Source organism: Hyla sarda, chromosome 4 (genome assembly GCF_029499605.1).
Source record: "Hyla sarda isolate aHylSar1 chromosome 4, aHylSar1.hap1, whole genome shotgun sequence".
NCBI classification, from domain to species: domain Eukaryota; kingdom Metazoa; phylum Chordata; class Amphibia; order Anura; family Hylidae; genus Hyla; species Hyla sarda.
This window is the reverse complement of record NC_079192.1, coordinates 337,104,521-337,129,402: the sequence shown is the minus strand read 5'-3', so window position 1 is coordinate 337,129,402 and position 24,882 is coordinate 337,104,521. Positions and strand designations below refer to the sequence as shown.

The following is a 24,882-nucleotide window of genomic DNA, read 5'->3' as shown; positions in this document are numbered from 1 at the left end:
CCTGCTGCTATGGCGCCCTATGCGACTGCACAGCTCGCACACCCTAAAGGCCGGCCCTGCTCTGAAGTGTGAGAGCGCCACGAGCATTTGAGGTCTAAATTAGGGATTTTTATAGGGGTGTACCCGGATGCAAGCGTTTCACTTGCCTCCTCCACCAAAAATACTGTACGTCAGTTTTCCCCAAACAAGGTGCCTCCAGCTGTTGCAAAACTCACCACATGCCTGAACAGTCAATGGCTGTCCGGCAATACTGGGAGATGTTATTTTGCAATATCTGGAGGCTCCATTTTAGAAAAACTGAGGTACAAGACTTTTTTTATTTTTATTGGGGGGGGGGGGGGTGACAGTGTAAGGGTGTAGTGTATAAACTCTTTATTTAGGGTTAGTGTAGTGCAGTGTAGTGTTTTTAGGGTACATTCACACGGGCTGGGGTTTACAGTGAGTTTCCCGCTGCAGCGGAAAATTTGCCGCATCTCAAACTTGAAGCAGGGGAAGGGGCAAAACTACAACTCCCAGCATGCACTGACAGACCATGCATGCTGGGAGTTGTAGTTATGCAACAGCAAGAGGCACACTGGTTGGGATTGGGAAACACTGAGTTAGGTAACAGACTATCACAGTGTTTCTGTACCACTGTCTGTTTCCTAACTCAGTGTTTCTCAACCCATGTGCCTCCAGCTGTGTCAAAACTACAACCAGCATGCATGGTCTGTCAGTGCAGGCTGGGAGTTATAGTTTTGCAACAGCAGGAGGCACACAAGTTGGGAAACACTGAGTTAGGAAACAGACAATGTTTCCCAACCAGTGTGCCTCCAGTTTTTGCAATACTACAACTCCCAGCATGCCCAGACAGCCACAGGGCATGTTGGGAGTTGTAGTTATGCCACAACTAGAGGAGAACAATTTGGAGATCACTGTGTAGTGGTCTCCAAACTGTAGCCCTCCAGATGTTGCAAGACTTCAACTTTCGATCGGCGGGGATTGAAATTTCCACGGGCGTACAGATACACCCTTGGTCCTTAAGTACCAGGATGCAAGGGCGTATCCATACACCCGTGGTCCCCAACAGGTTAAAGGGGTACTCCGGTGGAAAAAAAAAATTTTTAATCAACTGGTGCAAGAAAGTTAAACAAATTTGTAAATGACTTCTATTAAAAAATCTCATTCCTTCCAGTACTTTTTAGCAGCTGTATGCTACAGAGGAAATCTCTTTTCTTTTTTAATTTCTTTTTTGTCTTGTCCTCAGTGCTCTCTGCTGACACCTGATGCCCATATCAAGAACTGTCAAGAGCAGTATAGGTTTGCTATGGTGATATTCTCCTGCTCTGGACAGTTCCTGATACGGGCATCATGTGTCAGCAGAGAGCACTGTGGACGTTGCAATATCTATTATGTATATGATTTGTGTTTTTGATCTTTTTTGGTAATAATACAGGGCTTTTATTGGGAAAGGGGCATTTTTATTTTATTTTTAAACTTCATACTTTTAGTTAAGAACTTTTTATTTTGTACACTTTTTACAGATTATACTATGCTGCAATACATTTTTACGGTGTCCATATTAGGACATCATCAGGCATCACACAAACCTACCTCAGCCCTCAGCTCTCAGCCAAACCTCCATCATGCCTCAGACAAAAAAATGCCACACCTCAGACAAACCTCCCTCAGTTCTCATGCCTCAGACGTCAGCCGGACAGCCGTTAAAGTTTTCCAGCCTCCCTATGCTAACTGCGTAGCGGAGGAAAGCAGAGCATGCGCTCTGAGTGGTACGGACAACTGCGCATGTGCAGGGCTACGCTAGCGCTATGCTCCTAACGCTGCCTAATTTAGCCTCACGCTGTCAGCAGAGGGCTGCGCATGCGCTCTCAGTTTTCTACGAATCAAGGAAAACTTTACATCAATGGCTGTACAGCTGACATCTGAGGCATGACGGAGGTTTGTCTGAGGGCTGAGGGAGGTTTGTCTGAGGTGCGACGGAGGTTTGTCTGAGGTGTGACAGATGTTTGTCTGAGGTATGACCAAGGTTTTTCTGAGCAATGACGAAGGTTTGGCTGAGAACTGAGGGAGGAGGGAGGTTTCTCTGAGGTGTGACAGAGGTTTGTCTGATGGCTGAGGGAGGTTTGTCTTAGGTGTGACGGAGGTTTGTCTGAGGCCTGATGATGTCCTAATATGGACACCGTATATTTGTACTGCAGCACAGTATGACCTGATCAGCTGCACACAGTACAGGCTTCCGTAGCAGGCAGACTGGAGGTCATGATCTGACCTCTTGCTGCCATAGCAACCAACGGCGAATCGCATCGCGGCGCCGCCATTGGTGTACAGGGGGAGCGTGCCCCCCCTATCAACAACATATATGTGTGATCAGGATTGATCACGGCATCTATGGGGTTAATGCTGCCAAACCGGCGCGATTGACAGCTGGGTCCCGTCACGAATTTCCTGCGCTGCCCATGGCAACGCAGGAGATCGCTAGGACGTATGCATACGTCCCAGTGTGCGAATGTGTCAGGTGCTGGGACGTATGCATACGTCCTATAGCGGGAAGGTGTTAAGCTGAATTTTTCAATATAAGTGTTCTTTTTCACCACCTATGCCTTTTCTCCAACCCACTACCATTGCCAACAAAATATGTATTATTTCTAACCATCATAAAATAAATGGAAATAAATCTGAAATATGTTTTTTGTTGTTTTTTACTACAATGAAAAGAAAAACTTAAAACACAGCAAAAAAACAAACACATTTTATACTTTGTCAATTTTTAGGGCAGAAGTTATCAAAGCCATCCAATTGATGGCAGAAGTGAAATTATTGCAAATCTCTTGGTTGCTTAAATGGGCTCTGTCAGATACAAAAACGTTTGATATGATATAAAGCATGCAAAACCAATAGGTTTTGCAATTGCTTTCATTAGAAAATTTTCAGTATTTCATACTGAAAAAGCCAGTCAAACAACTGCCCCCCCCCTGCTTTCTTGAACACATACTAGTCCTGCTGTGTCCATGCATCATCACCTATGTCATGGACACACTTCCTTGATTGACAGCTATGAGCGCAGGACTCACAGCTAGAGGAAAAATCCTCCCACTGTCAGCTTGTGTCCCGCTACTGTCAGTGAGGACAAGCTGGGAATTGTAGTTTTGCTAATGCTAGGGGAGATGTGAGCAGACAGCATACTGAAGGAAGGGGGTGGAGATCCGCACAGGGAAGCCACGCCCCTCCCTTTGAGAGGAATTTAGGCTAGTGAACTAAATAAAAAGTGTAATAAAAAAATAAATAAAAGTGCTAGACACATACAAATTAGATGTACATGGTCAGGATTAGGCACTTTAGAGTGATATATTTAAAAAATAATTTGTTGGATCTGACGGGTACTCTTTAAAAGATTGATGACTTTTGTTCTCAAGACACTCCTCACAAATGCTCTTCACTCCTAGGTAGCTTAGGATTTATTCAAGAAAGTTAACTGCAGCCTGGAGCAGACTTATCCTGTCTGGTAGTGTATGCTTTTCTAGTTTATACATATTTATACTATTTATACATATATAAATAGTTGTGGGCTGCAATGATAAGTTTACAAGACGGGACCATTGGTTTTATTATGTTGTTTGCAAATTTATAAAAATCCTGACAAATACTTGTAGCAAAACCGCAACTTGTTAAAAGGGTGTATTCACACGATGAGAAAGTGTCCAGCAGGGAGCAGCATTCTAGCCACATCATAACCTGCAGAAAACAGGTTTAACATTGATTTCCAGTTTATATAATTACAACAAAAGATCAGAAATCTTTACCATGTAGTGAAAATGATGCGACTTTCCACCACACCATTCTGCACGCCGTGAATACACCCGAAGCGAAGAAAAAGTTAATTGACGTTTAAAACAAACAAAACCATAATTATCATTATGGAATGTAAAGCCTGATGATATTCCAAGGCTGAGAAGCTCGGCAAGGATTGAGCAGCTTCAGTTTCTGCAAGGTGTTTTTTTGTCTTTATACAGAGAAAAACAAAAGTTGCAGGTGCACTTGTCATTACAGATTGCAATGTCACTCAGGTAATTAAGGGTTTCAATTAATGTTTTCCAGGAACTCCTAAATGCCATGCCACAGGAGGAACACTTCTCAAATGCCTCAAGTGCACAGCAGCTCATTATTGGCGTACTAATCCAGTGTGTGATATACTGAAAACCGGCCACGCCAAGGCCAGCGCAGAATGCAAATCTCTCTTACCCAAAGACCTGGGACTGGACAGCTTCTCTGCATTCCACATGACGGTAACATTGTAGCATTGCCTCCATACATATCACGGTGTACATTGATTTCTAGACATGATCGGAATTTGCAAGATCCTCAATGCTGTTACTTCAAAGTGCTAAAAATTGAATTGTGTTTTTCCCCTCTACAGAACATGTATTTTACCCTCCAGCATTTCAATGTCACATGACTTTATGTTTGAAATATCCTAGCTGGTTCCGAGAAAGGAGGAGAATCTTATTGTCAGATCACAGTGATTGTTCCTATTAAACTATTACTTTTATCTGCGGCCTCTCCTGTGAGCTGCTCTGAGATGGAACTACAGGAACTACAGTATAAGCCTCTGGGACGGGATCTAATGTTTGAGGTCCAATTTTACACAACATGTAACAATTACGTTTGTGGAAAAGACATGTGCTTTCAAAAATTTACAAAAAATAAAAAAGACAAAGACTGATGTACCTTTAAAGATTACAAAACCATTTAGGGTGGCATTTAAGGCTAGTTCTGGCTCCACTAAAGGAAGCTTTGTCAGCAATGTGATTAAAACGACAGGAGTTTAGCGGAGAATAAAAAAGGATGCACTATTTTTTTTTTCTCCAGTAAACTAGTAGATCCCCGGTGGAGTCAGTTGTGCTTTGACCCGCACAACAGCAATGTGAACCTAGCCTAAGCTTACAATTCAGTGATTTATTGTTTCCCCAAGTATTTAGCAATTTTTTTAACACAACAAATGTTTTGGAGCAATGATTCTTTTAAACTGCAATGAAATAATTACTCGGTTAAGCCCAGTTGTTTTGGTGATAGGTATGTGATCGGTATTTGATATAGTATAGATCCAATATTTGAGGAGTTGTCCAGGCAGGGGTAAGAAATCTAATTTTATATATGTCTGGGGGTAGTGTAAAAAAAATTATAAAACAAAAAAACAACAACATGCAACTACCTTGAGTCACTGCAGCTTGCTGTTTTATTGAAACAATAATACAAATTAATGAAGAGAAATTATGATACAGCAATTCCATAAAAAATAGGCTTTTATTTGTATCCAAAGTTAAAAGTTAGCAACAAACATAGCACACACGACTCGCCACCTAGACAGTGTTACACTGCAAACATGGACGCGTTTCGAGCACATGCATACTCTTGATCACCACCTTGTCCTGGCAGTAACTGCTCCTTGCTCAGCAGTGCTTTATTCACTTTCCACATGCCCATCATTGCATGTTAAAATGAAAACAGGAAGCACTTCTGGAATTGGGCTCTGTCAGAGCAGACAAGGCTGGGGATTGAGACAGATGTGTATAAGCTTTTATACGTGGTTTTGTCAGCCTGAGCACAGACACGAGATTTGTGAGACTAGACAACCCCTTCAATTGCCATACCACTGAGCAATTACATTTACAAATAGAAATTTGCAGATCTTAGGATCAAAAGAGTATTTGTGAGAATCATACTAAGTCTTATGCATTAGCTAAAAATGTAGGGGCCCCTAAAACTATTTTCAGATCTTGCCTTTCTTGGAGGATTCAAAAGCAATAATTTATGTAAAAAAAAATAAAAAATCATCAACAGCAATAGAGGACACTTATCAAATTTAGCTATCTGTAGCATTTCCACACAAAAATAGGATTCAATAGGATTCTGCTCCACTGTGCATCCGGCAGATTATCCGATTCCGGCATGCACCTAAAGAATACACTTGTCTATTTTTTCAGCGAAATTCACCCGCAAATGCATTGCTGTCTATGAAGACACGACAATTCTGAGCAGTCCTAGCTCCGACATGTTCTGTCGACAGCGATGTCTGCAAAATGTCAGCCCGGAATATTTCCAGGTGGACATTCCTCCGTGTAAATATAACCTAAGAAATTTGAGGCAGATTCCAACAGAATTTCCATGTGGTTTCAGCAAAAACTCCAGACAAAAATTCTAAATGGAATCTGCCTTAAATTAATCTGCCCAAAGCCTATGGAATTTCCGCTGTGAGTGAATATCCGTATGTACATTCTGCCCAGAATTTCAGTAGCATGAAGAGGTCCTTAATGTGCACTGGTTTCTGCATTGAGAATTAGGCTAAGTTCACATAGTGGAATTCTTCAGGAATACTCCGCTCGGAAATTACATTGCAGCAGAGTCCCATTGATTTCAATGCTGTGTATATGGAATAAACAGGCAAAGCTCCTCATAGGGCAATATTGCCAAATCAATGGAACATATAGCTAATTCTAACCACACAGTATTTCGACAAATCGCTCACCTCATTCAGTTGTGTAAAACTACATGATAGCATGGATAGCATGGTGCTGCCTCCCGGTATTGGCTTGAGTAAATTCCAGCCGAACAGTTGCAGATAAAGTGGAAACAAAAGAAAGCTGGGCTGGTGGTGCAATCCAAGGACAAAGATCCAAATGATATTAACCATCAAACACTTTATTTGCCAACCATAACACATTTCAGGGCATGGGAGCCCCTTCGTCAGATGTACATACCACACTAGTACATCTGACGAAGGGGCTCCAACGCCCTGAAACGCCTTATGGTTGGCAAATAAATCGATTTACGGTTAATTTAATCTGTATCTTTGTCTGTGGATCGCACCACCAGCACGGCTATCTTTGGTTTCCACTCGATCTTCTCCATTGATTTCTATAGGATTCTGCTGCACTATGCACTGAACTATTTGACATGTCAGTTCTTTCAGCCAAGGCCAGAATCAGGATCTCTGCAGTAAATATTTCCACTGTGGAAATTCCTCTATGTGCATGGTGCAGCAGAATCCCACTGAAAGCAATGGCAGTCTGCTACAACAGAATTTCTGAGCTAAATCTTTTAGCCCGATTTCGCTGTTTAATTCTGATGTGTGAACATGGTCTTAAGAAGATAAATCCATTATTATGAATTCAATCTAACCTTGTATCTATGACTATGTACTATGTCATCACTAGATAACTTGTACACTTTATTGCAATAAATTTGTAGATCAGTGATCTAATCATTCAGCATGCATATGCCCTGGCCAAAAGAAACTTAATGAAAAACTTCTGGCATGTGAAAAACACAGTTCTTTTCTTTCAAGTTTTTTTTTTTTTTTTTTGCATACATTTTTTTTTACATGTTTTGCTCCCCCCCCCCCCCCCCCTTGCAATTTCTCATGTCCTATAGAGGAGCCTATAGCAAAACATAAGATAAAAAATATTATGATGTACCTAAGTGATGCTGCTTTTTAGAAAACATAAAGCACTGCAATTTTAGCAAACTTCTGGACGTGAAATTTCTTTATAAAAGAAAAGAAAAGAAAAAGAAATTCAAATGCCTCAAAGATGCAGCAATTTGTTAAGTATGAACCCAGCCCTAATTTATTATTATTATTATTATTTTTTTTTTGCTGCAGCTGTGATTTCCATAGAAATACTTACAATGTCTAAATAGTCAGGCCCCTGACATATCTTGAAAAGTGACCTGCAGATATAGTACTTTGTGTGGCCAATTTATCTGTGAAAATGTTTAGATGACTGATTTCTAGCTGTTATAAGATGTTCAATGCCATACAGCCGAAATAATCATGAGAAAAATACTGGATGTTAAGAAAGTGTGTGCTGGAAATCAGCGTGGAATTTTATATTCTGGTTTTATATTCAGCATTACAGCATACGACGAGCGAATAAAGGCCATTTTCATGCTTTTTAAATGTATTCTGTCAACAGAGTCTCTGGGGGTGCTGATGGAGTCATCCTAAGATTTATTACACCAAAGTTGGGATAGAAAATACCTTTGACCTTTCTCTCAAATCTCTAACAATATATGGCAAAACCTGCCTGATTTGAAACAGCAATTTCTAGCTCCAAATATTGAAGAATATCTCAGAGGTTTCAAATCAATTTAGGGGATGACAACCTTAATTTATTGGTCAGAAATACTAATATCCACTCTCTTACAATGATTTTCACAACAGTTCTAAAACAGTCATGTAACGTGCTTAAACATGTATCAGGGGCTGCCAAATTCGAAACTAAACTAAGATTAACCACATGCATTACACCTACAATGATTTAGTGATGAATAAAAATACATTTTACCATACAGTGTTTTCCCTAGGTGTTCTGTACTAACATGGCTTATGGTCTTCATTTTATAGCAGTTTATACAGTATATACAAACAGATTACATTCCTGACACTAGCAGCTTGAGTAAAGGCCCCTTTAAATGGTGACGTGCATCCAAAATTAAAGGAATCAAAGTGATCCAGTGATCATTCATGCGGCCCGTCCTTCAACTGACTGAGATGTGGTAAGGCTTGTTAGACAAGTGCTGATCATTGAAGATCAGTGTTCGTCAATGTGCAGCCCTTGGCCAATGTACATAATTCATGTTCTCATCTGACACATGCCCTTCAACATATGTAAATCATTTTAAAGGGGGATGCCTCATGAATTCAGAAAATAAAACATATTTTTTTTTAAATAATATACAGGGTGGGCCATTTATATGGATACACCTTAATAAAATGTGAATGGTTGGTGATATTAACTTCCTGTTTGTGGCACATTAGTATATGTGGGGGGGGGGAAACCATGGTGGCCATTTTGAAGTTGGCCATTTTGTATCCAAATTTCGTTTTTTCAATAGGAAGAGGGTCATGTGACACATCAAACTTATTGGGAATTTCACAAGAAAAACAATGATGTGCTTGGTTTTAATGTAACTATATTCTTTCATGAGTTATTTACATGTTTCTGACCACTTATAAAATGTGTTCAATGTGCTGCCCATTGTGCTGGATTGTCAATGCAACCCCCTTCTCCCACTCTTCACACACTGATAGCAACACCGCAGAAGAAATGCTAGCACAGGCTTCCAGTATCCGTAGTTTCAGGTGCTGCACATCTCGTATCTTCACAGCATAGACAATTGCCTTCAGATGACCACAAAGATAAAAGTCTAAGGGGGTCAGATCGGGAGACCTTGGGGGCCATTCAACTGGCCCACGATGACCAATCCACTTTCCAGAAAACTGTTCATCTAGGAATGCTCGGATCTGACATCCATAATGTGGTGGTGCACCATCTTGCTGGAAAAACTCAGGGAACGTGCCAGCTTCAGTGCATAAAGAGGGAAACACATTATCACCATGTAGCAATTTTGCATATCCAGTGGCTTTGAGGTTTCCATTGATGAAGAATGGCCCCACTATCTTTGTACCCCATATACCACACCATACCATCAATTTTTGTGTTCCAACAGTCTTGGAGGGATCTATCCAATGTGGGTTAGTGTCAGACCAATAGCGGTGGTTTTGTTTGTTAACTTCACCATTCACATCTGAAGGCAATTGTCTATGCTGTGAAGATACCAGATGCTAGCATTTCTCCTGCGGTGTTGCTATCAGTGTGTGTGAAAAGTGGGAGAAGAGGGTTGCATTGACAATCCAACACAATTTGCAGCACATTGAACACATTTTATAAGTGGTCAGAAACTTGTAACTTGTACGTTAAAACCAATCATTGTTTTTCTTGTGAAATTCCTAATAAGTTTGATGTGTCACATGACCCTCTTCCTATTGAAAAGTTGGATTCAAAATGTCTGACTTCAAAATGGCCGCCATGGTCACCACCCATCTTGAAAAGTTTCCCCGCTCACATATACTAATGTGCCACAAACAGGAAGTTAATATCACCAACCATTCCCATTTTATTAAGGTGTATCCATATAAATGGCCCACCCTGTAGAGATGTATATACATAATATATACACATAAATGGCAGTGCTGCATCTATAAATGTACAAACTACTAAAATGCATTGCTATTGATCAACATGTAGTAAAAAATGCTTGTCACTGCTAACTAAGGCTACGACAGGGGGGTGACTTCAGTTCATGGTCAAACATCAACCATTTTATGAAAGGAGAGTTCATTACACTTTGTGGTCGCTTTACAGCGCTATATTTAGAATCCTCCCAAAAAGACATTGCCAAGGCTCAGGGTATCAAATACAAGTCATACTCCCTAAACCTTGACATGTGTTTGTCAGTGAATTCTGACTAAAGGACTGCAACCAACCGATGAGTGCCATGAACTCTATTTTCATACAAAAGATAATGCTATTTATAGCAATCGGCCCTGTGTAAAAGGGCCTTAAGGGTACATTCACACATACAGGATCTGCTGCAGATTTGATGACTGAACACAGCATGAAACCTGGAAAGGCCCCCATCTCTTTGTTTAGAGCCATCAACAAACTTAGAACTTTTTGCTTGTGTTTTCACACTGAAAAGTTGTTTTTGTAACAGCAGAACTGACACTGACAACTTAGCAACAAAATATTGACTTCACAGGGTCAAACAGGCATAGGTAGATACCTACAGACCGACTATAAGGTTCTTTCTTCCATTTTTTAATTCCATTCTTTCTTCGATGCTTGTAAAAAAATTAAATTAAAAAGCCCACACTCATATTCTTTCCCCTTTTGGGACACATTGAAAGATATCTAAATGCAGATCTTCAGCTTTATCACTATTTTGAAGGTAACAGTAAAGCTAAAGCAGCTTTCGAGTATTGATAAATTGGGCTTGCCTCCAGTCAAATATTCTCTGGACATCTTACAATATAATACAGGAAAACTCCATTAACATCAAAAGACTGGAGAAGTCATGTTTTTATCCTGCTATCATGTCATATAATAAATGCAGTTATCATCTATACGCCTTTATCTTGTGATCAGAAAACAAATAAATAAATAAACAAATAAGAAACCTTGTTTTGTACCTTATTCTAGGAGGCACACTGTACCTGGTTTCCAGTGGAACATTGCTGTTGAGTACCCAGCTGTCCTGAAGCTGAACCGACTCTGGGGTTGTGGCCATATCATTGGGAGCCGGTGCTGGTGCATGAATCTGGTTTCTTCGGTTGGTCAGGGAATTCTTATTTAGAGAATTGGCAGAAGAGTGGTGGTGAGAGAGAGTGTGGTTGTGAGGAGGAGGAAGAGGAGGCCGAAGTGTTGACTGGCTATGATGATTTGTCGGGCCTGGAATAACAGGAACATTTGTTGTTACAATTTGTACCTAATTTACAGATATGAAAATCAAACATTTAGCACAAATGCTAAGAACAAACAAATATCATGACTATACCTAAACTGTCAGACAATACGTAGACTAAAGAAATAAATGTATGCATACAGACTGGCACTTTGGGGCATGGTAACTCATATTTTAAGTTAATATAATACAGCAGATTTCCTGCAGTACCTTGGATAAATATAAATAATGTGTTTAGATGTCACAATGAATTATGACAAAAGTTACTGTAATCCATATTATGAACAATGGAAAAGATTTATCAATCATATTGGTTGCTATGGGCAACTGTTCCACTTTCCCTTTGCATAGGTTTTGATAAATTTCCCCCAATTTATCGTTCATATTAAGGCTGCATTTCCACTTGGCAGATATAGTTTATTTTTGGAATACTGTGACTGCAGTTTCAGAGCCAAAGCCTGAAATGTATTTAAGAGGAATAGGAAATATAAAGGAAGGGTGTATAATTCCTCTTTCCACTGGATGCACTGTGCGTTCATATGGGAGAATTATGTGCAGAATTTCTGCTGTGTATTTGCTGTGGAAAATCCACAGCGGATATAGCTAACATTGACTTCAATGGGTCTGAAGGAAAATCTGAAAATCTGCCTCTATTGCGGATTTTCTGATGACCCATTGAAATCAATGGTAGCAAATTCTGCTGCGGTAATTCCACAGGTAATCTACCCGTGTGAATGTACCCTTAGGGCTCGTTCACTGACTTTAGTGTCAATAGGGTCTGCGGAAGATTTTCAACAGTGGAGACTCCACTGCCAAAAATCTGCTACAGGTAGCGCACATATGTCCTACCCCTTTTCAAAGCGGGAGATCCACTGTGAGTTTAAAAGAAATCCGTTCGCGTGAATAAGCCCTTAGGCTAGGTTTCCAGACAGGTTTTTTCTTTGCTGATTTTTGGAAAACTGCCACTGTAGCTTTTAATTCAAAGCCAGAGGTGTATTCAAGAGGAATGGGAAATATAAAGAAATAACTTGTACTTTTCCTTTCTTCTGGATCTACTTCTGAATTTAGCTGAAAAACTGCAGTTTAAAAAAAAGAGTACATGTGCCTGCTCGGAGAGGCAATACGCCGCTACGTGCGAGACCCGTGCATGCGCGGTGTACTCGCACACATCGCGGCCACTCTCCCTTCTCTATGAGCTGGGCCGAGAGCTGCTGCGATGTGCGAGTATACTGCGCATGCGCGCGGCAATTCACACATCATAGTGTGTCTGCTCGTAGCGGCGTATTGCCGCTCCAAGCAGGCACATGTATAGGCAGCATACAGAGATCCTTCAGCTGCAAATCCGCAGTGAAATTCGCGCTGTAAATCCGCTCGTCTGAATGTACCCTATGGGTATGTTCACACATACAGGATCCTTCGCAGATTATATGCACAGGATTTGTAACATTGAAATCTGCAACAGAAAATCCTGTGCATCAAATCCTGCACATCAAATCTGCGTATGTGTGAACGTACCCTAATGGAGACATGTGGATAAAAAATTTTATACAAGATGTTAATGGTCTTGCTGGCCAGGCACTTGCCACTTTCCATACTTTCTATTTATTTCAATGGAAAGTGGTCATATTTGTGCACCTCCAGTGGTCAGGAGCAAATTTGTGGGACAAAAATTATACCATATAAAAAAATAAACATGTTATCTTTTATGACTGGCCAAGGCAGGACCGCAATGTGACCATCCATGTACACGGACGCAGGAAGAAGACCCGGACCAAAGACCGATACCAGCACAACGAGGGAATGGAGGAAGGTGAGTTAAGGTTTGTTTTTGTATTTTTTCAGACCAGGCACAATAAGATTAAGAAAAGCAGCGCTGGAATAGTCCTTTAAAATGTGGTACATTTCATAGGTAGATGTGAAATTTTTTTTTTTTTTTTACTGGCCTTTTTTTTTTTTTTTTTAACTTGCAGTTTTTGAGTATATTGAAAAAGAATAGGGAATATAGAGGACTAATACTTCTCCTTCCCCATAGATCCACTTCTGACTTTGGCTCAAAATCTGCAGTGGCAGTTGTAAAAAAAAAAAAAAAAAAAAATTGCCAATAAGAAACCTGTGTGGAAACCTAGCCTAAATCAGCAATTTTGGAATTTCTTTTTTTATTTATGGTGTTCATAATGCAGGATCAAGTTCAATGCATTACACTGAATTGTGAGACTGTTACATGGGTAGCATAAAACTGTTTTCCTATATCAATCATTGATGGTGACTGTCTTCTGCTGCTGTCACCAGCCATGTATGAAGCAGGCTCAGTTACTGAACCTGTTGCATACTTCTGTACCCGGAGGGGGTTAATATAAACATTTTGGGTAATCCCTTTATAGGTAGAAAAATAGTCCAGACCCTTTTGGCAGATTAAATCCTTGCGTCTTCTAATAATGGCTGCTATAAAATGGTATTATATGGTCCATAAAATAGTTATTTGTAGACTGGATGATAAACATTCACTTTTCTGTGCTTTTGCTTCAAACAACATAGATAATGCAATAGTTTAGAAAAATCTAGCAGACTTGTATGTATTTCTATATAAACCCTGCGTTTTATCCAGCATGTTATATTATGCCTTTAGATCCTGAAGCTAAAGACGCTGAGGCTAAACAGCCATTTATTACCTGATCAATAAATACATGGATATAGATAAATACTTGTAGAGCTTTATATGCGGTGGTTGCAAGCAATTGGACTTTGAACATTAAGCATGTTGTAGACTGAGAAATAATAAGATATACTGAGTAATAAAGTACTAAAATAAATATAATTACAGTTAAGGAGAGGCCAAAAGGAAATTCTGGGAAGGAAGCCAGTGATGATAAAGGTCTTATAAGTCACACTGATACACAGTTGAGTAACTACCATTTCAACCCAGCAGCCACTTAATATCAATTCACTGGAAATTGACTTGAATAATATAGAACATATAAATTACTTATGTGAAGAAGGAGCAATATTGCTATTGACCATTTAACATCTATGATTTATATTTAGGAATTTCCTTTTTGTACGAACTTACATACAAATCATTAAACCAGGGTCATATTTAGTGAATTGAACACCTCATACATAGTCTGTTATTACAGTCTAAATAATGTTACATGTTGTACCTGTACACCAGAGCCCTGCGGACTCCTTTTTTAATGGAACCTGCAGCCTTTAACAAAGCAAGGCAGATTTTTTTTTTCTCGAAACTCTCCTATTACACTCTGTAGTTTTTTCAATATTTCTCCTGTGCCATGGGAGCCAGCAGAAAACTATCGATTGAGGAAAAAAGTATGAACAATATATATATAGACATATTTTTTACACACATTTCTGTGCAAAAAAATCTGCCTGTAATTTTTACACAGTGTGAACATAACCTAAAGGTGGCCAGGATTCAGATCCCACCAAGGACATCATATGCATGGGGTCTGAATGTTCTCTTTATGTTCACTTGGCTATGTTAGGCTGGGTTAATATATATCAGGAGTCCGGCATAGTTATTCTCTGTCGTGCACCGGAGGGAAACTGATGTTAGAACAGATCCCATTCATTTGAATGGGACCGTTCACAATCATCCAGCATCTCAATTTTGACACCGGATGGTTGGACACGTCGGAGAGCAGATTGCTGCGTTCCCCTGTCTGCCGTCCAGAAACAATGGATGCCAGATGCCATGCAACTGATGAAAACTTGTTATCATTTGTGGCATCAGTTGCGTACAGATCTAGGCTGAGTTCACCTATGCTGGATGCCGGACATATGTGAACCCAGCCTTATAGGTACCTTTTAGGTTCCAAAATATACAGATAAGTCAATTGTTTTTCAGCTAAACTGACCCTTATGAGTGTGTCATAAAAAATTGTGCTGCAGAATATGTTGGTGCTATATAGGCAAAGGAAATAATAAACAATAATAAATAATAAAATGAAGGTTTGGTTTTCCTGATGCATTCATGTCTGGTCACTTTCTGTTTACTTGGCATCCATCACCTGAAATGCATCTTACACACAGCCTTCTGCAGTTTGATTTCTACAGTCAATGACTTTAATGACATAAAGGGCACAGAGCATATCCCAGAATGCACTGCGGATGCCCCAAGCGGTAAATGGGTAAATAATACATAAGTGGAATTTATGAGAACAGTAAGGCCATAAACCAAAAATCATACCATAGGCCCCAATGTATGAGTTGCTCTGTGCCAGGCACTTTGAATTTTAAAGGAAAATAACATCTCCCTGGGGCCAGCCTGACATCCTTGCATTTGCTGATGATTAGGACATTCTAATACTTAATGTGTAGAACGTCTGCGAAATCAGATTACATTTATTACCAGTCCTCACATTCTGTGCACAGCTCGTAGCTGCAAACAATACAACATTTCTTCTGATGAGAAAACAATGCAAATTAAGTATTGTATTATGAAATATCACATCTCACTGTCAAGGAATGTTTCTGGAAAAATGATACACATTGCCAGCACTCCTTCTGACCGACTTGTTCAAGTGTTCTCACATCTGAAGACCTTCTGTTACATTTTGTCATGTAAAGTATATGATACATTTTTGTTCACAGTCCTGATATTTGACATAGCTTTTCTAGCATATATACAGAATGTACTGTTTGATATTGGATGACTTACATTTTATAATATTTTATTGATTCCGTGGATTATCATAATGTGCTAATCAGGAAACAAGTCAAGTTATTACACAACAGGTATCACTAGATGGAGCTCTTATTTATCTGGTTTTCGTTGCAATGCCTCCTAATACACAAAACCAGGATGGTTAGTATTCACTCGCATGCTGTGCCCTGTTGTATTTCATACAGTAAGTAAATTAGCTGCCAGTTAGGTCTAATGTAAATAGCCGAGTGCTGTAGGCCTAAGGCTAAGTTTCAACTTGTTGTTTTTTATTTTTTTATTTTAGCGTTTAACGGCCCCCATGGCGTTTTTTCATTGATGTTAGGTGTAAATCTATGAAAAAATGCTAAATTCTTTTTCCACTTAGCTTTTTTCAGTTTGCCATTTTATTTTTAATCCTTTTGGCTTTTTTCACTCTTTTTCAGGTCCTTGACGGTTTTGCAAAGTTGCAGCATGTTGAGCCTATGGCGTTGTTCCCCCTGAAATCATGGTGTTTTTCTCCCATAGAAGTCTATGGGAGTAAAAAAAAAGCCAAGAAAAACACCATGTGAGTTTTAACTTTGGTGTATTTGCAGGCAGTTTTTATTCTTTTTTGGACTTAACGATCCAAAAAAGTGATGGAGATACGAAATTAATCTTTGTTTTTATAATTAAATTGTTATTAAGTTTTAAACAGGGATCAATTTATGTGTGCAAGCAGGGCACTAAAAATTTAGCCGACAATAGTAAAATTGTAGAATGTGTGTTTTTCACTTTTTTATACATTAAACAGGAGGATAACAGCGGGTGTCAGGAGTGACATTCGCTGTGATCTTTCCTTAACTGCAGGTAATACTACTCCCAACATGGAGCACACTCTGCTCAATAATGGGCGCTGTAGTACCTGCATTAATCAACAGATCGCAACAGGTGTCAGAAGTTAAACACTCACTGTGATCTGTCTATTAATGCAGGTACTACAGCTCCCAGCATGGAGCAGTATTCTCCATGTTGGGAGTAGTAGTACCTGCAGTTAAGGACTGATCACAGCGGGTGTCACTCCTGACACCCGATGCGATCGTCCTATCTATTGCAGAGATGCGGAGCGGCTCTCTACAGCGCTCGCATCTCTTTACTATACTCAGGACGGCCAGTGATATGAATAGAACATCACTCATTCATATTTCCCGCTGAGAGCGGTGATTGGCTGCAACCATCCAGCCAATCCCCAATCTGGGCGAAAAATATGAACGAGTGAGGTGAATTTCTATTCACATTACTGTCCGGAGTACAGAGCAGAGTTGTGTGCACTGTATCGGGTGACAGGAGTGACACCCGGGGTGATGTGTCTATTAGTACAGGTACTACTACTCCCATCATGAAACAGTCTGTTCCATGCTGGGAGTAGTAGTACTACCTAAAAAAAAATGTTAAAAATCACTTTATTAAAAATGTATAAAAATTTCTTTATTAAAAATGTAAATTTCGCTAAATAAATTTTTCCCATCCCTACTGCATCCTTTTTTTTTTTTTTTGGTACCCAAAAAAGCAATTTCCACAAAATGCAAAAATGGCAAAAAAAAATGCAGTAAAAAAAAAACAAGCGGAAACATAGCCTAAGGAAGATATTTGGTTAAATGTCTAGTTAACCCCTTCCCGACCCATGACATACATGTACTCATGGGTCGGCTCCCATTCTATAACGTGGGGCCACGCCGTGGCCCCGCATCATAGCGGGTCGGGCCCGACACCTAGCAACGGCCAGGACCCGTGGCTACTAGCGCACGGCACTGATCGTGGTTAACCCTTTAGATGCGGCATTCAAATTTGATCGCTGCATCTAAAGTGAAAGTTAATAAATGCCAGTTAGCTCAGGGGGCTGTTTGGGGTGAAATTGCAGCATCCCAAACAGCTGTAGGACACAAGGAGGGTCCCCTTACATGCCTCCTGGTGTCCGATCGCCGAATGACTGCTTAGTGCCTTGGATCCAGGCATGAGCAGTTAATCGGCAGAATCATTGAGCAATGTTATTCTATGGGATAACAATACTCAATGTAAAAGATCAGTGTGTGCAGTGTTATAGCCCCCTATGGGAGCTATAACATTGCAAAAAAAATGTTTAGAAAAAGTTAATAAAGATTATTTAAAAGTAAGAATCACACCCCTCTCCCCATTTAAAAAATAAAAAAATAAAAGTGTAAATAAAAATAAACATATGTGGTATCACCACATGTGGAAATGTCTGAATTCTAAAAATATATCATTAATTAAACCGCACGGTTAATGGCATACGAGCAAAAAAATTCCAAAGTCCAAAATAGCATAGTTTTGGTCACTTTTTATATCATGAAAAAATTAATAAAAAGCAATCAAAAAGTCCGATCAATACAAAAATGGTACCGCTAAAACTGTATTTTACTGCCTCGTAAGCAGAAAAATAAAAAAGTTATAGGGGTCAGAAGATGACAATTTAAATGTATACATTTTCCTGCGAGTAGTTATGATTTTTTCCAGAAGTACAACAAAATTAAACCTATATAAGTAGGGTATCATTTTAATCGTATGGACCTACAGAATAAAGGGAGGGTGTCATTTTTACCGAAAAATGCACTGTGTAGAAACGGAAGCCCCCAAAATTAAAAACATTTTGTTTTTTCTTCAATTTTGTCGCACAATTATTTATTTTCTGTTTTGCCGTAGATTTTTGGGTAAAATGACTGATGTCATTACAAAGTAGAATTGGTGGTGCAAAAAATAAGCCATCATATAGATTTTTAGGTGCAAAATTGAAAGAGTTATGGTTTTTTAAAAGGTAAGGAGGAAAAAACGGAAGTGCACAAACAGAAAAATCACGGGTCATGAAAGGGTTAATTAAACTGGTAGTACCTAGAAAAATTTGACCTTTAGGGTTTAGGCATTTTCAAGACTTTCATATGGAAAGGTAAAAAAAAATATTATACATTTGCATTGCCACAATTACAACTACTACCTAAGAAGAGGTTTAGAGCATTCATAAGTCAACCTACACAGCAGATCTTAGAAATTAGAAATGATCCTTTTATTTTTCTGTTCTTTTTATTAAAATGTCAGTTCATCTTTTACATATAGAATGATACTACATAAAGTAACTTTGTAAACCTATTGAAGGACATTTATCAAGCTCCGTGGTAGATTTTTTTTGGTGTAAAAAAAGCACATTTCTGAAATCTGCTCACGTAATAATTTTTTATCTAACTTTCCAGTATGTCATGTATTTATCAATTGCGATAGTCACTATTTATGAAGAAAAAAAGTTGCATCTAAATTTAACCTCTTAAGGACCATGGACGTGTATACACGTCCAATGGCCCTTAACCGGGTATGACGCGGGCTCCTGACTCGAGCCCGTGTCATACTGGCCGGCCCCCAGCTGCAGGAATCACTGTGGGTGGCTATTAACCCTATATTCAGTCCCCGGTGGACCAGTGGGGTGGATCGCTCCCCCCAAAGCGCGATCGCGCGCGCGGGGGGGGGGGGGGCGGGCTCACCTATGCTCTTGTGTCGGCTCCAGCTCTCTAAATGATACAGCCTGGCAGGACCAGGCTTTATCATTCGAGCGCAGAGCACCCAGATCACTATGGTTCTATTCAATCATAGTGATCTGTATGAGGAATCTAATGATTCCTCCTAAAAGTCCCCTAAGGGGACTAAAAGTGTAAAAAGAAAAAGTTTAAAAAAAAATTTGGGTAAAAAGATTTTTGGGTAAAATTACCAATGTCTTTACAAAGTAGAATTGGTGGCGCAAAAAATTAGGTGCAAAATTGAAAGGGTTATGATTTTTAAATGCAAGGAGGAAAAAACGAGTGCAAAAACAGAAAACCACTTGGTCCTTAAGGGGTTAAAAGTCGCATATGTATTCCAGGTCCAACCTGGCTTACAGAAAGTGCATACGTCTGGCGGTGAATAAATGAATCCTACATTCATTCACTGCCGCCGGTTCCCGACATGTCCCCACTGCTGCCCTGCTCCAAGAAGATGAGGAGCAGGCAGAGGGATGAGGAATAAGCAAACTGGGGCCAATGAATTATTATAAACACACTGGGGCCAGTGAATTATTATAAACACACTGGGGCCAGTGAATTATTATAAACACACTGGGGCCAGTGAATTGTGATAAACACACTGGGGCCAATTAATTATTATAAACACACTGGGTCCAATGAATTATTATAAACATGCATGGGGGCATAAATTTGGGTGACAAAGTAGTAGTTTAAAACCCCGCCGGGAGCCCAGAATGGCTCCTCGGTGCCGGCCATTCAGGGCTCCCGGCGGGGGATTTAAAAATTAAAGTTTACACAGTAGTATATAAATCGCAGGGGAGCGGAGCATGCCGCCCGCTCCCCTGCTTTATAACTGCTGATCATATTGGGTCTCAGAAGTGAGACCCGATGCGATCAATCCCTTATCCCCTGTACTATTACCCCCAACATGGAACAGAATCTGTTGCATGATGGGAGTAGTAGTACAAACACTAATGTAGCCTCCCCAGCCACCTGCAGACTCCCAAAACCAGGGAACTACTACTCCCATCATGGAAAGGAGTCTGTTCCATGATTGGAGTAGTAGTTATACATTCAGACACACACATTCGCACAGGGTTGATGAAGAACTTCAGCTATTAACATAAGGGAAACATTTTCTGCTTTAAAAAATTTGTAAGCAGGTTTCCCGATTCGTGCAACTATTTGATAAATAGGGTGCACGTAAGCAAAAGTAAGTTAAAAAAAAACTTGTCATATAAAAGCCATATGTTTGAAAAGAATGATAAATCTCCTTCATTATGTTCTATACAGTATCTGGTACTGTTCTTTATTTACCTCCTATATTATAGTTTGGAGCTACATTCAATACTGTTTACAGCTTTCTTTGTTAAAGTGCATTCTCCTGACAATGTTTACCGTTTCTTTTGTGAATACAGCTCTGGGATGTAATTCACACTATAATCAGTGTAACATATATACCGTAGTGCTATAACATTTTAAATACTGTGGATTACCCGATATACTGTAAAAAAGGAAAAAGATGGACACTATGAGGCATTATTGTTACCTGTGTAGTATAATAAAACTTTTTTTATTAATGTTTTTTCTCCAAATTGCATGTTTTTTTTATTCTAATTAATTCTATTTTCTGATACATATATAATAGGGGCAGAACTCTCTTCTCTGTGTGTGCTCTGTTCTGTTAACACTTCAGAGAATTGCTTTATAGCAGCCACATGGACACAAAAACAGTGGTTTTAGGAATGACTCATGGACTACTTTGGGAAAGTTTCATGCTAAATTGACTTGTGCAGAGTTCAATGTAGGCAGGTCTAGGAGGTGAACTGTGACCATTACCTATGGACCCCATGTGATCTGTAAAGAATGGGGGGGGGGGGCATACATTTACATATATGTTTCTTCATTGGATTTGTTTCAACCCATAGAAGTCTATGGGAGGAAAAATGCCACAAATTGGGCAAAGAGCATGCTGTGATTTCAAGAAGCTGACACTGGCTACCAAACAACAAAAAAGAAACATTGAAGGTATGGTGTTTTATATTTCCCTATTGGCATCTAGCTAACATCTGAATGTGGTGGTTTGTCCATACCATTTTCTTGCTCTTTTCTTCCCCAAAAAAGCCTACTGTAAATCCGACTGTAAATACTGTAGAGGAGGTGTCTTTTATTGTTCTTCAAGAAAATGGATCTCTATGACCAGTCTTTAAATAATTTGGTATTTGGGTTTATCTTACTCTTATTTAATACTAAGTAGGTTTGTTAAAACCTACAAAATTTGCAGCTTTTATTTGGTAGCAGTATGATTATGTCTGAAAATAGCGCAGCGGCACATGTGGAGTATGTTCACTGGATGAGAGGATTATTAAACATAGCTTTTAACAGATTTTTTACTTTTTGCATATTTTTAGCAGCAAGGCGGAAAGCAATCATTGGTTATATAAATATATTATCGTTGCAGCCAATAAAAGGTTGGCATGTTCTTCATCGCTCGATGCTGCATGATGACTGCTTGGATCATTTAGAATTTAGAAAGGTTTGATGTGTATGAAAATTATTAGGAGCAAAACTGTTAAGTGAGTAGGTGGGAGTTCCCTTCACATTAGTGGGATATTGAACATCTGGTGAAAAAACCCAATGCTACTGATATATGCGTGGGCACAAATAAATGTTAACAGTTTGATGCCAATCAGGATGCTTTACAAGCAGACCTCTTGCTACTTATTGCCAGCAGGAATCTGATGCTAAGAAAGCTAGCACATTGGAAATTGAGGATTAAATTGAAGCTTAGCTATTTAAGCAAGGTATGGAAGTTTGAGAATTTAGCATTTTCTTGTTGTTGAACTTTTTATTTCCATCTTTAAAGTGGTACGATGCGAGTAATGTTAACAAAAATTGATTTGGCTAGATTAAGCTTTTAAAAAGCCAAAGCTGAATTGAGTCATTCTTCCACCAGTGATATTTCATGCTGTACATGCCACCATGTGATCAGTATAACTGCGTCCAAAAAACACTATTAGTGGGTGGCAGAGATGTTTCTACATCATTAAATCTTTCTATTTTTCCTGTAAGATGCTTTCCATTTGCCCTTTATGATATGAATCCATGTACTCAAGATGTTGATGTGATATCAGGAGTGCTTATTCAATTTCATAGATACAGATTCTATACTGTAATGAGGAATGACAACCAGGCCAGTTAAGTTGGTGAGCCAAACTTCCAAATACAATTTTTTTTCCATATTTTGATTCCAGCTACAAATTCCTTTATATATGGTTCATGTTTTATAATTATGAATAACAGATTTACTGTCGTTAAATGGGTTTACTGTAGTAAAATAGTTTTAGTTAGAGTTGGTACATTTTTACTAAAACTAGTTCCAACTCCACAATTCCAACTCTGATAGCAATACCATCCAATATTAGAACACCTGAACCCCTAAAAATCATCATCCCAATACATACATGTGGTTATCTGTAATAAAATCTTTGCAGTGTATTATGGTAGTAGCAATAACTGACAAGCTTGGTGGAAATTTTGGCAGCCAAGGATTGGGCTTTTTCCATTGATAAAGCATACTTTTGTGTATAAATACTAGTTTCTTCCTAAACTGAGTGCTCTGTGGTGTTTAACAGCTCCATTAACTTTCAGGCTTCCTTGCTTAGAAAGAGAATTGCATGTTACCTGCTGTTCTGTAGAGGGAACTTGCTAGCTAGTAAAGGCTAGAGGAAAGGTCTAGTTACATTTTAGCTGGAAGGTTTCTATGCAGAGTGACTTGCTACAAGGCAGCAGCCTTTTTGTATCTGTAAAATGGCAGTCAATGACAACAACTCCCTATAAATGGATTAGGGTGTCCATACATCTTCTATGGCTGTCAGCTGATCAAGCTTGGTATGCCTACAGAGATGCACACTAAGATGTGCTTATGTTCTCAATAGGATGAGGGAAAAAGCTGCTGCCAAACTGTTTATATCCCTTGAGAACAAAGAATCAGGCATATTCCCAATCATTTTCTAAAAATTTGACAAACATTGGACAAGAGCATAATACACATCAGATGGTCATATAATCCTGCCAGGTTGGATGATGTTGGTCTATTGTGTATGACTGCGGGACAAACAATTGAACTTTGAAGGAAAAGACTCCATGAAGGTACTAAACCTGAGGATCTACAGTAATATAATGTAAAATATTTTATTTTGCTATAAAAGCTTGTGGAGATCTAGAGAAGGGTCTTTACTTATCTTACCTTGGTTAGTAAGATTTCCTTTGGTTCATTAGGCTCTTTGCTTTGGGACCCACCATCTATAGTGACCACAGAAGTATATAGTGAACAGCTGCTATCTCTTTTGTATGGATGCTATATATAGATGATTGGCTCAGTGTTTTAGACAAAATAAATTATATGTTTTTTCACCACCAATTTAAGCAAGTTTTTAGTAAAATAATAATTAGAGAAAAAGAATTACATACATATAGAAGAGACAAATATTATTGCAGAAATACATGAGAATGTAAGTCTCCACTTTTTTTTTTCTTTCCTTCTGTGCGTAAACATTTTACAGATATCACAAGGTCATTTCTAATTATTTATTTCATCTATTAATAAATGTATTACTGCTCTGAGGCATATTTATGCTGTTCTTTAACAGTTTATAGCTAACTGTTTATTTCTTAATTCTTTAAAAAAATCATTAAAAAAATATGTATAAAATTATAGGAAAACATAGTTGGCTGTCAGATGAAAGGAACTAAGGTCAATTCCACATATTTGTATTCATATTATTGCCGCAAATCCAAACTTGACTGCAGCCCACCTGAATTAACAGCCCCCTATAAACCAGGATTAGTGACAGGAATCAGCATTCTATTCACCACTTGGTAAACAAGCTTGGCAACTCCTGAAATACACCATAAGGCTAGGCTTCTTCTATTAAATTTCAACTTCATGTTGAGACTTTTTTTGGGAAAATCTTGGTGTTTTTCTCCCACAGAAGTCTATGGAAGTGAAAAAAACTCCACACAAAAAGGCATGTGGGTTTTAATATTGGTATTTTTGCAGGTGGTTTTTATTCTTTTTTTTATTTTAGCGAAAAGGTATGGGGTTAGCTTTTTTTGATAAAATGTTGTAGGTTACCATTAAAAACAAAAAATACAGTAGTGATGGGAAAAATTGTAGGGTTGTAGGGAACAATCACATCTATCAACAGGAAATATGAATCTTTGATGTGAATCTTTCTCTTCACATCACTGCTCCAGAGACTGCAGGCCCCCTGCTTCTCCAGATTATAAATTACGATCGCAAGGCGTCTCAGGAGGGAGACCTGCTGTGATAAGTCCCTTAGTGCAGACACTACTGCTCCCAAATTGGAACACACTCTG

At 39.0% G+C, this 24,882-nt stretch overlaps 1 protein-coding gene across 12 annotated transcripts in view; it reads right to left on the bottom strand.

Moving 5' to 3' along the window:
* TENM2 (teneurin transmembrane protein 2) overlaps positions 1–24,882 on the bottom strand; it is a 2,592,228-nt gene that overhangs the window by 607,857 nt on the left and 1,959,489 nt on the right. For 9 of the 12 annotated variants that reach the window (XM_056575104.1, XM_056575107.1, XM_056575110.1 and 6 more), the window contains one exon: positions 11,030–11,288. In XM_056575104.1, coding sequence (XP_056431079.1) covers positions 11,030–11,288 — 259 coding nt within the window. The remainder of the gene's footprint in view (positions 1–11,029; positions 11,289–24,882) is intronic. The other 3 variants (XM_056575105.1, XM_056575108.1, XM_056575109.1) reach the window with 1 other exon arrangement.